Raw genomic sequence first — 15,089 nt, 5'->3', positions numbered from 1 at the left:
AGTAAATATAACTAGGCTACAGTAATAAAACATACTGAAACGTAACGTAGGCAATAAAACTGGTGCTGAATTATTGCAAAAGCATTTGTTTAGCCTTTAAATCCCGAAACATAACTGCTCATGTTCCATGGCCTGTTTAGAGTGTTTCAGTATAGATCAGTACCAGTATAATGTCTGGAGCATTGTATCAATACAGATTCTTACACACACACACGATTCCTCATTCATCGCACAGAATATAGACCAAATGCCAATTAGAAACAAATTAGCACAAACATTCACTTTTTCCCATTGTTTTATTTGCACGGATACCAATGCAGTCCCCTTAATGCTCACACATTAACCTTAGAGTTCCCACTACAAGGCAAATACGTGAATGCATGGTTGAGTAATTGCTGACAAATAAATATTTTCAGTACATAAACATTAACTTACCCGCAAAGACGCGAGAGACACCTAGACAGCTGAGAATTAGCAGTGGCACGGTTGACAGGAAAAATCTCTTCATCCTTTAAACATTAGAGGACGTGAGATCCATTTACTCTGACTAGAGCTATGTTAACTGCCTTGCTATTGTTCAGCATTCACATCAGTCCATGCATATTGTCTCGATCAAAAACCGTTTACTGTCTCGTTGGTTTGCCGCAGATTGACTGACGAGCGCTTTCAGCACCTGGGACAGCGACAGTGCTCCCCCACCTACATGCAACAGTAGCTTAACATGCGGCGGACCTTGTGTGTCGCCCACGAACGCTCTTCATTGCTCCACCTCAGCTACGAGAGATATTTATAGACATTAAACTCGACGACCAGACATAAATGAAGTCCTGGTGATGAGTGTTGGTCCGTGGCTGTGGCTGTGGCCGAGTTTCGCACCGTGTACATATGTGCCCCTGAAGTCGGGTGGTGCTTAGGGGCACTCAACAGAAACGTGATCGCGCTGCTCTCACTGCCCGTGGCACACTGCAATTGACACTCGCGTGGGTATAATCATGGGAGAGATGCACACACACACAGGCATACAGTCTATGCTACAATTATTATTCATATGCGCTGCAATTATACCTTTATGCACACATAATGTCCACATGGAGAGTTTATTAATTATGATGAAATGAGGTATGAAAGCATCTCACAGACTGATATTGGCTACACTAAACCGGATAACTTTGACTTTTGCTCAAAGTGCATGTATATTTTTCTCAGCTATAGACAGTGTCTCTGGTATATTTCGGCTATGAAATTATTTATAAAGTTTGATCTTGAGTACAGTTGTTGAAGCTTGAATATTCAGACATTTCAGACTTGCATTTTGGTATACAGCAGTGGGTGGGGTAAGCTATGTGGCATATGTCAAGTTTGCATAAGAGCACCAACAGTAGCCTAGTTATTGCTCTATAGACAATTGTCATGGTACATTAAAGGCTAGGACAAAATACCAGGCCAGTTGAATATAATAAAAAATGCATTCCAATGAAGTGTAAAGTTTGGTTTTAAAATTTCCATTTGTATAGTTACACATGGGCTGAATCTATCTATCTGACTTCCCATTTGTGTCTGACCATTGGTCAAGTTCAAGGTCCTGAGCCTACATGTCACTCCTCCGTCATTTGTTTGAGTGCACTCTGTCACCGACACCCGGTCACATCCATTTACCATACTTGGTAAGACAGTTCTCAGAATGATTTTCGACCACACCACTATCAAATATTCATGTACAATTCCATGCAAAAAAACTGCCGCCTGTGCATAGATTCGCGTCATAAATGATTTTGTCCTCGAACACCACTTTGAACCGCAAATATCCGTCCATACACTATAGTTTAAGCAACCACATCACCACACCCTCTGACTATTTGAATAGATCGTTTACTGCATCAAAAGAAAACTGCAGATAATTATTTTATACATAAATAGTACAAGATAGTCTCTCTTACCTGAGCTGCCTGTATGTAGCCTACCTATATCAGTCGGCGCTGCAAGATGTGTGCGGTCATGGCCGGGATGGTTCACTTTAAGAAAGCTTCGTCACGAGTTTAGAGCGCGCCCGTCCGGAGTCGGGCTACCGTCCCAACTGAGAAGCAACGTTAGCGAATGCCCTCTGTGTCCCCAAAAACTGTTTCCGCTCCGCAACGACACTACACCCACTACTTCAGCTTCACAGCATCTGGCTGGGTGATGGCGTGTGTGTGAGAGAGAATGAGTGAATTAAGGGGAGCTTGCGAGTGTGTGTGCGTGAGTCATTGTCCTTTGCAGCTCTGCAGTCATGAAATTAGGTGTTTCCTAGCCAATTCCCTATAGGTTTTTACCTCACACATTTAAGGCAAGGAGGAAGATACTGTCCAAAGAAATTAGCTGCATTTTCATGAGTTGCAACATTAAAATGTAAAACTCTGTCACTTGTTGCCAAGATTTTAAGATGTACAATGTACACCAGTGCAAATATGCAAACATTGCTCTGGCGCAAAGGCCTCAGTATGTCACTTGTGTGTAGGGTTGCAAAGGGGTGTAAAACTTTCGAAGTTTACCAGTAAACTACCAGAATTTAGATCACTTTCAAGTTTAATCTAGTGGCCATTTTGGGCACGTCAGATTATCACAGGTGCCTGTAATTAACGCTGGCCCTCTGTGTGGCCTTATCACACGTTAAATATATAAAATAATCAAATAAAACAATTTCAACATTTAAAAAATGATGACAAAATGTATCCTAAATATTAAACATCAATTTAGTGAATACCATTGATGTTTAATATGAGAGTTTCAGCATGACATATCCTATATATTTTTATTTACACACTCGTTTTTTTTTAATGTCCATGTCTTTTTTGTAAATGTTTTGGTGCCAAACTGTTGGCATTTGTGAAAAAAGTCAATAGTTGGAAGAGTTGCAGAGTTAATTGAAAATTATGCCATTGTTGATAAGAGCCTTTTTTATTAATTAGGCTATTTTCTCTTGATCCATATGGTCTACCCACTAGGAAGTCATGGACAATATGGACACAGATAATTATTTATTTATACTATATATATACATTTTTAAAAATTAAGTGAGCAAAATGTTTATAAATTACCAAAGTTACCATAGATTGCCATAGAATACCTGTTAATTTCCAAAATGACTGAAGATTCTGGTAACTTTAGTAAATTACCGGTAGCTTTGCAACCCTACTCGTGTTTATACTGTCTGATACTCAATCCAGCACTGGTCAGGTGTGTTGCATTCTAACAATCCCATTAGCAAAACACTGCTCCACAGCCATAGTTGACTGAGATGTATTTCATTCAATAGAAGCGTGGGCAGCACAAAGACAGCACAGTGGATTGTTGACCCGACCCAAACAGAGGAATTGCAAAGGTATCTCTCAAGTCTACGGCCAATAGAATATTAATGGGCTTTAAATTCAACACTCTGCAAACACATAAAGGACTCAGCCCAAGCGCGTAATTTGCTTTTGGAAAGGGCTTCACTGATACCTCACAGTCCACCACATTAAACACAGATCAAGCAGAAAATCACTAATAAATCAGAGCTGTTTTTATGGAAGTTGTGGTGTATCCATCCTCTCCGAGGTTCCACTTTGACAGTGTGTGTGTGTGTGTGTGTGTGTGTGTGTGTGTGTGCGTGTGTGTGTGTGTGTGTGTGTATGTGTGTGTGTGTGTGTGTGTGTGTGTGTGTGTGTGTGTGTGTGTGTGTGTGTGTGTGTGAGGATTGATGTGGTCGCTGTAATCATCTCACAGTGAGAAGAGGGCCGTAGAGTGGACCATTAGACATGGAGTTACTGAAGATACAGTGTGGATTTTCCCACCCTTTGAAGTTTTCCAATCTGCTAGGACCCAAGCTGCCCCTGTCCATGTGGCTGTGGAGGCTGTTGAAGCCAATGCCTCTGTGTTTGCATACAGAATGAATTGGCTCAGTCATTCCTGACAGATAGCAATATTGTAGGGACATTTAAAATAACAGCTGAGGGACTATTGATTTGGTGACATGGCTGTTTTTCTCTGGGTGGATCAGAGATGTTGATTTTGATTATCATTAGTAGGTGGATATAGATCAGTGCATTTACCCTGGTAAAAACCTGCAGACATTTTCAGTTGTTGAGGCAGAAGTCATATTTTGAGGACAAAAAGTTATATTTACAGTATACGTATCTATCTGTTCTGAATGAACATGTGTCATGATGACCATGTGATGTAAGGGATGGATTATAAATCCCCCAGCACACTTGATTCCCAAACTTTATGTTGAAATTCATAACCTGAATCAGCATTTTACAACGATGGGGAAAGCAAACAAGTAACCTGAGCATGAATATATAACACACAAGTATCTCCTGATATTACATTTTGACTTACCTGGGACTGTCCTGCAGTTCAAAATGAGTTTTGGATGAGCTGTAAAATCTAATCTCCTGGAGGTCATGGGGAGGTGAGGGTTGAGCCAGTAGTCCTGGGGGGATTGGAGAGCTGGTGGTGGGGTGGTGGAGGGGAGACGGGGCAGGGCTACTGTGGTTGGAGGTCCAGCGGAGGCAGCAGCAGAACAGGAGGCCTTTGTTCCTATCCCAGGCTGACAGGATTGGGATGCTGGCCCAGGCGATGTGAGGCTAGCTGGCCAGAGCACCAGGAGAAAATGGTCTGGGAGATAAGGCCATGACAGGAGAGGAGAGGAGAGGGAAGAGGGTAGGAAGAGAAGGGGGATAGTGAAGGAAAAAAACTAGGAAGGGAAAAGGGTAGACGATTGCCAGCTTCTGGGTCACTAAAACAGATGTATGGGTTTGGTGTGGTGGTGATGATGATGACTGATGTTGACGACAATGACTCAAACAAAGAAAGGAGTTCACAGGAAGGTAGCCTAAATTACCTCAAATCATTGTGTCACACTTTGAACCAAGTCATAAAAATATGAATCAATGGATTTCAGATTTAGAATTTTGGTTTTATCTCTCTAGGAACAGCTCTGAACAGTTTCAAAATAACACCTGCAAATGTCTAATATGAGCTGAAATAATGTTTACGCAGCGCTCTCATGTTCTCATTCAGCTCTCCTGTGCCGTGTGTTTTCTTGGCCCGGACAATGTTTTTGCACAAATGGATGAGCTCGCCTCTGCTCACATGTAAAGTGGTCCTCTGAATGGTTGACTTCCCAGTCCTAATCTTATTACGACTCCGTTGAATTCAGAGTTCATTTGCCGCTTTGTGCTGAGACATGCTCCCGTCTGAATAGTGGAAAATCTGAACTGGCAGTCGCACACCGACTCAAAGCCTCGGATGGCAGAACACGAGAGATGAGGCCGTTTTATAGATTGTTAACACTGTTAGAAATGATATCTACTTTCACCCCGGATGTCATTGATGGCAGAAATTAAATCACATGCTTGGGAATACAACATAAGAACCAAGCAAGCCAGCAGCACACTTTCCTTGCATAAGGTCATGGTCTTGTTCTTGAAATTGACTGTGTAAAGGCGAACATAATGTCCTTTTAGCGCAGGGTCACTCAAGTGCATCAGTTTAGTGTGAGCATGATTGAATACAGTGGATCCACTCCACTCTGTGTGTGCGTGGTTGTGTGCATTTGTGCGTGCATTTGTGCGTGCGTGTGGTTGTGCCAGTGTGTGAGTGTGTGCCGACACCAGATGCTCTGGATGAGGGTTAAGGCTGGTGGACCCTAAATCTGTGGAGGCAGGCAGCAGATATGACCCTTCTTTTATGGAGGAGACTGCATCCCATGGGACAGATGGAGCCTGGCCATGAATAGAACCAGAGTTATCTGCTCTGTGATGGGTAGCCCACCTCAGCTCCCAGCCACCCTCACTCTCCCACCCTATATCTCCCCCACCACTAGGCCTACATCCAGAGCAATTGATTTTTCACACTTTGAGAAATGACCGGTAAATTAATGAATTTCAATGTTTTTCTAATTCTCTCCTTGACCATTTGCAGGGCATTCTAGGACTAATCTCTCTCTCGGTTTGTTTATATCCAGTGTATATGCTACCTACTATAGAGTGGCAGGCGCAATCTCAGTAGTCTTTATGGATGTCCATACTTGGTCCCACAATGGGAAGGGTCTCAATGCAGTAGAATTTAGAGCTATCCCTCAGTCAGAGCTAATTCAGCCAGGCAAGGAGACAGTCCACCCGAATAATTGCACCCATGAATCAGGTAATGATTGAGCCACTTTGGTGTGATCGTGCATTTTTACAACTGAATGTGACAAAACCCAAAGATGTCTGTTCATTTCAGGCATCAACCCCCTACCCCTCAGAACACTGTCATCAAGGGCCAGGTGGTAGACACGGTAGACAACTACAAGTATCTTGGCACAATGATTCAGAATACATTGAAATTTGAGTGTAACAGTGACATGTTGTGGAAGAAGGGCCAGCAACACTTTTGTCTCAGGAAACTGGCAAAGTTCCAGGTAGACAGGACCTTGATTACTCTCTTTTATAAGTCGTACATAGAGTCTGCCTTAACATTGTCTTTGATTTGCTGGTACGGCAACCTTGGTGTAAAAGCAAACAATGCAGTAGCTAGAATAGTGATGTGGTCAGTAAGCTCATAGGAGTAGTCTGTCTGACCTGTACAACAGACAAGTGGTGAGGAAGGCAGAATCCATCCTGTCTGACTGACCCACCCCCTACACCATGAGTTCCAGGTCCTACCCTCTGGCTCCCAGTGTAGATTCCCCACTGTTAAGTCTAACAGGTACAAGCACTCCTTCACCACTATGTCCGTTGTCCTTTTGATTACAGGCAAGAGAAGGAGGTAGGCTAGGGATGATGATGATGTTGCGGATGATGATGGTCATTTTAGTTTTGCCAGCACACTGATGATATGTTGTTGACGAGATAATCTAGGAATGCAGAGAGCACTTTACTTATTAGACAACTTTGCTATACTTTTGTGCTGCTGCTAATATCGATCACTAGTAGGCCTACTGTATATATTCGTATTGATGGCTGTTAGCCCTATGCTCATTGTATTCACTATAACTCAATCAATGAAATGTATTTATAAAACCCTTTTTACATCAACAGATGCCACAAAGTGCTTATACAGAAACCCAGCCTAAAAGCCCAAACAGCAAGCAATGCAGATGTACTGTAGAAGGTCTGTGTCATTGTGATCCATGTCTATTTTATATGTTCAATGTTGTTCTTTATGCTCCTTTGCTGCAAAACCACTGTATGGGACAATAACGTTGAAACTTGAAGAGATTCAGAACCATGGATAGTGTCCCTAGTTGTAGTCAACATTCAGGACCACAGACAGAGCTTCTAGTTGTAGTCTATGCAGTTTTATTCAATGTCAATCATAGTGTGGGCCCTGTTTTCTAATGTATGATCAAATAGGATATTTTCAGGGGTAACAGAGAACATTTTCAATCAACATTTAAAGCACTTTATTTTTTACATTCAGTTCCATGGTTATAGTGTGATGGGACATTTGCCACTTGAGTGGAAAAGTACATTTAATCAGAATGTTTCCGCATAACAGAGCGTGGTTCTATTCCGTCGTTTATGAGAGCGTTTTGCAGACCTCGTAGGAATACGGTACCACAATTTATCTACAGTTTAATATCCAACCTAATTGTGAAGAAGTAATGTTAATTTTATGAAACAATTATGAAATGATGCAGGAGGAACAATGATCTGCTCACAACGCATCAGAGTAGAGGAAAAATCACAACGAAGTGTGTGTCACGGCCGTTGGAAAAAGAGGACCAAGGTGCAGTGTGGTGAGCGTACATTTTCTCTTTATTTTAGAAATGACGGCGACAAAACAATAAACAATACAAAACAAACCGTGAAGCTCAACGGCTATGTGCCCTAAACAAAGTCAACTTCCCACAAAGAACGGTGGGGAAAAAAGCTACCTAAGTATGGTTCCCAATCAGAGACAACGATAGACAGTTGTCCCTGATTGAGAACCATACCCGGCCAAAACATAGAAATAGAAAATCATAGAAACACAAAACATAGAATGCCCACCCCAACTCATGCCCACCCCAACTAAGGTCAGGGCGTGAAAGTGTGACTAAGTTATGAAAGAAGGCGAATGCATTGGTTGTGCCTAAATTCAAAGGATGCCCTTTTCGTACCGAATGAAAGGCAGTGCTTTGTAGCAGATGGTCAAGGGACATCAGAAAAGCTTAGTGCTGCTTTGCATGAAATGCCCAGTTTATCTCAATCAATCACAGTATGTGAGTGCTATTCCATTTTTGTTTTTTCAATCATAAATACCTCCTTTTAGATCCAAGATGGAGCAATTCCTTAAGGACATCAGAAGCTGGCACAGGAATGCATTGTGTTAGAATACCTCACTGAAATCCCTGAAATAACACAAATCCATAAAAGAGCAAAGGAATCTGCTCTAGGGGGTTGAATGTGGTGAGAGGTGCGATTCCTCGATCATTTACTGTCAAACTTGCTCAGTCAGTTTATCAAGCCAGTCTCTTATTTTTCCCAGCCTTGGTGGATCTCATCCACTATACCACACGCGCGCCTTATTTTGACAAGTTTCCTATATTTTTCTGCATCAGTCATCAAAGCAGAAAGCTCTAAATCCACCTCCTCTAAGACCTCATTGCAAGATGTGTATAGATCAGTTCAGATGAATAAGAGCGATTGATTTAGAGAGAAATCCCAGGGCTACAATGTCATTGATGTTCAGGCCTGCAATGTCATTGAAGTTCCATACATCGCTCCAGGAAACCACTGTGGAAAACCACTGCAGGGAAAATGGCTGACACCACCTTTCCCAGACCCATGAATGTTCATGATGCGGTTGTGATGCTGCATGGTGCCGGTGACCTCGTTGTTGGACATGGTGTCCGAGAGGTGGGCGGTCATACATGTCCTCTCTGCAGTGGGATGACCTTTTTCTCCTTGTGCCTTTAGAGAGAGAGAGAGACCAGGAGATCAGGGTAGGGAGGGGATGGGGGAGGAGAGAGTAGAGGGGAGAAAGGAGATGTGCTAGGGGAGGAGTGCACATTTCGCAAGTTGTACACACATTGGCACAGTGACAGAGGTCACCTCCTTGGCACAGAGAGGGCTGTCAAAATCGCTGTGGCAGAAGGAGTACGGACTAACGTAGCCTTGCAGGGGAGATGACACACAGTTGTTATGTGGGAGGACTGATTTGCTGATAAAATGTTGTATTTGCATACATCTGCGCTCATTGGCCTGTCTCATACTGTAGCTTTAAAAAAGAGTTAAACGTTTTGTAGACAGGATGTGTGAGTTTTCCTTATATGATACTCTGCCTCTTCCCAATCAAAAGTGACCAGCACCACTGATAGAGCACTAACGTGTGTTGCTGTCTGATAAAAATAGCTGTTTTATGGTAAGCCCAAGGACAGGCTTGGGCCGTATTCAAATTGTCATACTGTACCTTCATACCGACCTTGTGCCTTACCGGTAAATACGGTAATACCGGCACTGAACACAAGGGGCAAAACGCCACTCTGTAATCCGAAGGTTAGCAATGCTACCATGTTGCTACCATGTTCATGTAAAATCCCATAGAGAATGCTAACTAAATGCTAACGAGCACATTGCGAACATTTTATACAGTCTTTGACCTAAACTTTTTTCAGGACTGACATCCTAGCTCATAACGTTATACAAGTAACTCAGACATGCTACTCACAGTTTGCTGCACTCACACAAAACAAATATTAGACAGCAAGGCTCTTGATCCAAGAGTGGATTCTCTGCTGTTACCAAGCAAAGCTTGATTTTGGAAGAAGCTAGCCACTTAGCTAGATTAAGAGATGAAGATCACTTTACTGGTCAATTGCACACAAGGGCCACCCAAAATGTTACTTCTGCTTTTAACCCAACCCCTCCAAAAGACACACATACATATACAGGCTTTTGGAGAGGTGCGGGGAGCTGCTGCTGTGGGGGGTTAAGTGCCTTGCTCAAGGGCACAACTGCAGGCAATGCATCTAGGATTTGATACCAGCAACCCTCCAGTTTCCAGCTCATTTCCCAACAGATTTCTCCAGTCAGACCTGGGATTCAAACTGGCAACCCTTCGGTTGCTGGCTCGCATCTCTAACCACTAGCTACCTGTCGCTACTAAATTAGAAAACCAAATGCACAACTGCAGCGCATTTAGCATTTTAGACAGTTAACTTAATAGTTATAAGATATCTAGCTGGCAAACATTTAGTTGTGAATTCCATACTCTAATTAGATCACCTGGCACGTGCTGAACAACAGTGAGTGACTCACAAGGCTCCAGTCTCTGGTAAACAAACACCACATGACTGGGAACTACCGGTAAGCTTCATAATGAAAAATTATGTGACAGGTGAAATGAAGAACACAATCTTCTTTATCTCCTAAAGTATTGCTCAAGTTTACTTCAGGTATTTACTTAAAAAGTAGCAAAACATTTTCAAACATCTTTAAACGGTATTGACGCTATTGAAAAATCCTCCCGTGGCTATTTCCAAATACCCCTGTATACGGTATATACTGTATACCGCCCAAGTCTAGTGACAGACCAGTAAATTGAGTGCATTTATGCAGTACAGCAATCCCACATATCCACTGTGGCTTGGCAGGAGCCTCTCCATCATCCTTTTCACCTACCACTCACTACCTCTCTCAATTAAATGGCCCACTAACCACAACTATTAATATCCAAGGAGAGATTTCCTGCCAGCGGCCATTGGGCCGAAGGCCCAACTGAGAAACTTTGCACCGGGCTGTAATAAACTCTATTTCTGGGGGAGATGGAAAAGGACGACGGGGCTCTGACAGCTTTGTGTTTCTGTTACCAGCTACTGCCGACTGCTGAGCAGCCCCATATGTGCAGCTCTGGCTGCCTGGCTGGTTGGCACAGGGGGAAACAGTGTGTTTTTTGTCAACAGGACAGAGAAATATATGTTATGTCTTGTCATGAATGTTCCTTTAGAATTGGCTGTGTATTTGATGCCGAAACAACATTTAAGTTGTCTATGCGCACTCTTGCAATAGGCTTGGCACTGCTTCAAGTAATATTTTTGCATGATCTGAGTGTGAGAAGAAAGCAGCCTAATATTCCAGGAACCAATCCAGCAGGAAGGGTCTGTGGGCAAAGCAATAATGCATATTTAAAAGTGTGACGTTTGCTCTGCCCTTTGGTCATAAGGCTGTCTTTCTACTCACCAATGTGTCCTTCCTTCATATGGATGTAATGGCTTCTTTCACACACACACCCTTTCACACTTCCATCTTACTGGCATAATGTATACAGTACAGTGACTTGCGAAATTATTCACCCCCTTGGCATTTTTACTATTTTGTTGCCTTACAAGCTAGAATTAAAATAGATTTTTGGGGGGTTTGTATCATTTGATTTACACAACATGCCTACCACTTGAAGATGCTAAATATCTTTTATTGTGAAACAAAAAAGAAAAGAGAACTTGAGCGTTCATAACTATTCACCCCCCCAAAGTCAATACTTTGTAGAGCCACCTTTTGCAGCAATTACAGCTGCAAGTCTCTTGGGGTATGTCTCTATAAGCTTGGCACATCTAGCCACTGGGATTTTTGCCATTCTTCAAGGCAAAACTGCTCCAGCGCCTTCAAGTCGGATGGGTTCCGCTGGTGTACAGCAATCTTTAAGTCATACCACAGATTCTCAATTTGATTGAGGTCTGGGCTTTGACTAGGCCATTCCAAGACATTTAAACATTTACATTTTTTCTTTAAGCAATGTATTTTTTTCTGGCCACTCTTCCGTAAAGCCAAGCTGTGTGGATTGTACGGCTTGAAGTGGTCCTATGGACAGATACTCCAATCTCCGCTGTGGAGCTTTGCAGCTCCTTCAGGGATATCTTTGTGTTGCCTCTGATTAATGCCCTTCTTGCCTGTTCCGTGAGTTTTGGTGGGGTTTGTTCCCTCTCTTGACAGGTTTGTTGTGGTGCCATATTCTTTACATTTTTTAATAATGGATTTAATGGTGCTCCGTGGGATGTTCAAAGTTTCGGATATGTTTTATAACCCAACCCTGATCTGTACTTCTCCACAACTTTGTCCCTGACCTGTTTGGAGAGCTCCTTGGTCTTCATGGTGCCGCTTGCTTGGTGGTGCCCCTTGCATTGTGGTGTTGCAGACTCTGAGGCCTTACAGAACAGGTGTATATATACTGAGATCATGTGACAGATCATGTGACACTTAGATTGCACACAGTTGGACTTTATTTAACTAATTATGTGACTTCTGAAGGTAATTGGTTGCACCAGATCGTATTTAGGGGCTTCATAGCAAAGGGGGTGAATACATATGCACGCACCACATTTTGTATTATTTAGAATTTTTTGAAACAAGTTATTTTTTTCATTTCACTTCACCAATTTGGACAATTTTGTGTATGTCCATTACTTGAAATCCAAATATAAATCTATTTAAATTACAGGTTGTAATGCAACAAAATAGGGAAACCGCCAAGGGAAAAATGTTTTCCCTTAGAAAAGTGTGTGTGCTTATCAAATTATGGGAAGTGATCTCAACAATAATGCAAAGTAAAATAGAATTAGACCCCTGGCCATGATAATGTGTCAGGAAGTTTTATGGCTACCCAGAGGTAGAGTCATTAATCACTGTGACTAGTAAGAATCCCTCATGGTGAATAGTCCCTGATATTTATTATAACACTTGTATTATCCGACTTCATTATTTATGTATGTGAATTAATAGGGAACATTTGCAAGCCATCTGTACTCTCTGTAATCTGTCAGTAAATCACTGAGGTCTGTCCTCTTAGTCTATTTCTCACTATTGATATATCTCTGTGTGGAGAGGAATTTATTAGAAAACACAATTGTGTTTTCATGATTAGATTACCGTCCCCAAGCCTGAACAGTATAGTGTACAACTATGGTTATAAATGACCATTCATACCAAACTTAGTGTCACTCTGTAAAAATGGCTTTGTCCAAGACAGCCTAAAAGGTTTGGAATGGGGAAAACACCCGCACATCATCTCACTCACTTTCTCTCTCCTTCTTTATCCCTCTCTTCTCCTTGGGCGCGGGTCATTCCTATTAACCATCATTCAGCATGGGGCCGACACAGGTCTGCCTGCTTAATGCTGATACAGGTAGAGAGCAATGTTCATAGGACCAGCCTTAGCCACAGTACTCTAATACAACTCATGCACACACACACGCACAAATGCACTGAAGCATGCACACACACACACACACACACACACACACACACACACACACACACACACACACACACACACACACACACACACACACACACACACACACACACACACACACACACACACACACACTTTGTCACACAAAAACACTTGCTTGCACACACAGTCAATCAATGCTGCTGGTAAATTTAGAAAGAGAGTAAGAGAGGGAAGGAGAGAAGAACAGTATGGATGCAGAGAGATGGAGCGATAGAAAGAGGAGGGGGCGTGTTGATATAAGGCTCTGGAATGAAGGGGGGACAGAGGAGGGACAGAGTTGCAGTGAACTGAAGAACAATCGAACAGATTGACGATGGGCAAAAAGAGATTGCATCTATTCAAAGGAAGAGGAGCGGACAGTGATGGATGTACAGGAGGGAGGGATGACTTTGAAAAATGAGAGGAAGGGAATTGTTCTTGGGGGACACATACTGAAGGGGATGGCTAGGGAGCAGGGGATGAATGGAAGAATAGAAAAGCAGTGAGGTGAACCTGACTTCAGCACGGTCAGCTGCAGTGTGTTTTGTACGCCTCACATGGCCTGTCAGTCTATTCTGTGTCCAGTTGTGTCTGGGAGTCTGTTTGACAGGGCTTAACCCTCCTGGCTCACAGGGGTTTCTGTGTCTCCCTCAGCACTAATAGAACAGACAGCAGGAGTGGAGGACGGCTACATAGTCAGACCCAGCTATCTCCAAAGAAAGAGGAAGAGCGGGAGGAAGAAAGATGTAGAATCACATAGTTACTGTATAGATGAAGCATAGCATGACAGGAAAGAGTATGAGAAATGTATGATAAAGAGGGAGAAAATACAAATTGAGAAACGAGGAGAAAGTGGAAAGTCAAAAAGGTAGCAGAGAGAAAGAAAGAGAGCGGGTCAGAGAAAATGGGAGATGAAGGGACAGAAATGGCATGAGCAGCCAACTAACACCTTCTCCTTCCTACAGTAGAGTAGCACATGACTGTTGATGAGAAGATCAAATCAAACGTTATTTGTCACATGTGCCGAATACAACAGGTGTAACCTTACAGTGAAATGCTTACTTACAACAAACAATGCCCCTAACCAACGATGCAGTTTTAAGAAAAATAAGTGTTAAGTAAGAATAGATAAGTAAAAAATAACAAATAACAAATTGTTAAAGAGCAGCAGTAAAATAACAGTAGTGAGGCTAATAACAGGCGGTACCGGTACAGAGTCAATGTGCGGGGGCAGAGGTTAGTCGAGGTAATTGAGGTAATATGTGCATGTAGGTAGAGTTAAAGTGACTATGCATAGATAATAACAGAGAGTAGCAGCAGCGTAAAAGAGGGGGTGGGGGGGACAATGCAAATAGTCTGGGTAGCCATTTGATTAGATGTTCAGGAGTCTTATGACTTGGGGGTAGAAGCTGTTAAGAAGCTTTTTGGACCTAGACTTGGTTCTCTGGTACCGCTTGCTGTGCGGTAGCAGAGAGAACAGTCTATGACTAGGGTGGCTGGAGTCTTTGACACATTTTTGGGCCTTCCTCTGACACCGCCTGGTATAGAGGTCCTGGATGGCAGGAAGCTTGGCCCCAGTGATGTACTTGGCCGTACGCACTACCCCCTGTAGTGTCTTGCGGTCATAGGCCGAGCAGTTGCCATACCAGGCAGTGATGCAGCCAGTCAGGATGCTCTCGATGGTGTAGCTGAATGGCTTTTTGAGGATCTGAGGACCCATGCCAAATCTTTTCAGTCTCCTGAGGGGAGGGAGAGAGGGAGAGAAGGAGAGCACATGATCTGTGATTAAACACAATTACATTTCTATGCTTTGCAGAAGATTGAGTTTCTCGCACTAATGGTCCATAAACCAGCGACTTAGTTCCATTACACTGCCTGCCCTCCAGGACATC

The 15,089-nt window shown here is 42.8% G+C and overlaps 1 protein-coding gene across 1 annotated transcript in view; it reads right to left on the bottom strand.

Annotated features, from left to right (window-relative positions):
* The window catches only part of LOC120023316 (fibronectin type III domain-containing protein 5-like), a 28,176-nt gene extending 19,318 nt beyond the window's left edge, over positions 1 to 8,858 (bottom strand). The window contains exon 1 of the mRNA XM_038967336.1: positions 8,762 to 8,858. Coding sequence (XP_038823264.1) covers positions 8,762 to 8,858 — 97 coding nt within the window. The remainder of the gene's footprint in view (positions 1 to 8,761) is intronic.
* Positions 8,859 to 15,089: the final 6,231 nt, after the last annotated feature.

The sequence above is a fragment of the Salvelinus namaycush genome, chromosome 28, assembly GCF_016432855.1.
Source record: "Salvelinus namaycush isolate Seneca chromosome 28, SaNama_1.0, whole genome shotgun sequence".
Taxonomy (NCBI): domain Eukaryota; kingdom Metazoa; phylum Chordata; class Actinopteri; order Salmoniformes; family Salmonidae; genus Salvelinus; species Salvelinus namaycush.
This window is presented reverse-complemented; position numbering and strand designations above follow the sequence as displayed.